The sequence below is a fragment of the Crocuta crocuta genome, unplaced genomic scaffold (assembly GCF_008692635.1).
Source record: "Crocuta crocuta isolate KB4526 unplaced genomic scaffold, BGI_CrCroc_1.0 scaffold943, whole genome shotgun sequence".
NCBI lineage: Eukaryota > Metazoa > Chordata > Mammalia > Carnivora > Hyaenidae > Crocuta > Crocuta crocuta.
This window is the reverse complement of record NW_027528208.1, coordinates 648,367-648,613: the sequence shown is the minus strand read 5'-3', so window position 1 is coordinate 648,613 and position 247 is coordinate 648,367. Positions and strand designations below refer to the sequence as shown.

Here is a 247-nt window from a genome sequence, read left to right as displayed (position 1 = left end):
GAAGAGGCCCTGGTGGTGAACGTGAGCGGACGGCGCTTTGAGACCTGGAAGAACACTCTGGACCGTTACCCAGACACCCTGCTGGGTAGTTCTGAAAAGGAATTCTTCTATGACGCTGATTCCGGCGAGTACTTCTTCGATCGCGATCCAGACATGTTCCGTCATGTTCTGAACTTCTACCGCACGGGTAGGCTGCACTGCCCGCGGCAGGAGTGTATCCAGGCCTTCGATGAGGAGCTGGCTTTCT

General features: G+C 55.9%; 1 protein-coding gene across 1 annotated transcript in view; it reads left to right on the top strand.

The window, feature by feature from the left end:
* Positions 1-247, top strand: part of KCND1 (potassium voltage-gated channel subfamily D member 1) — a 9,192-nt gene that overhangs the window by 1,403 nt on the left and 7,542 nt on the right. The window contains 2 exon segments of the mRNA XM_077752990.1: positions 5-244; position 247. The exon segment at position 247 is cut by the window's right edge and continues 335 nt beyond it. Of these exon segments, the coding sequence (XP_077609116.1) occupies positions 5-244; position 247 (241 nt within the window).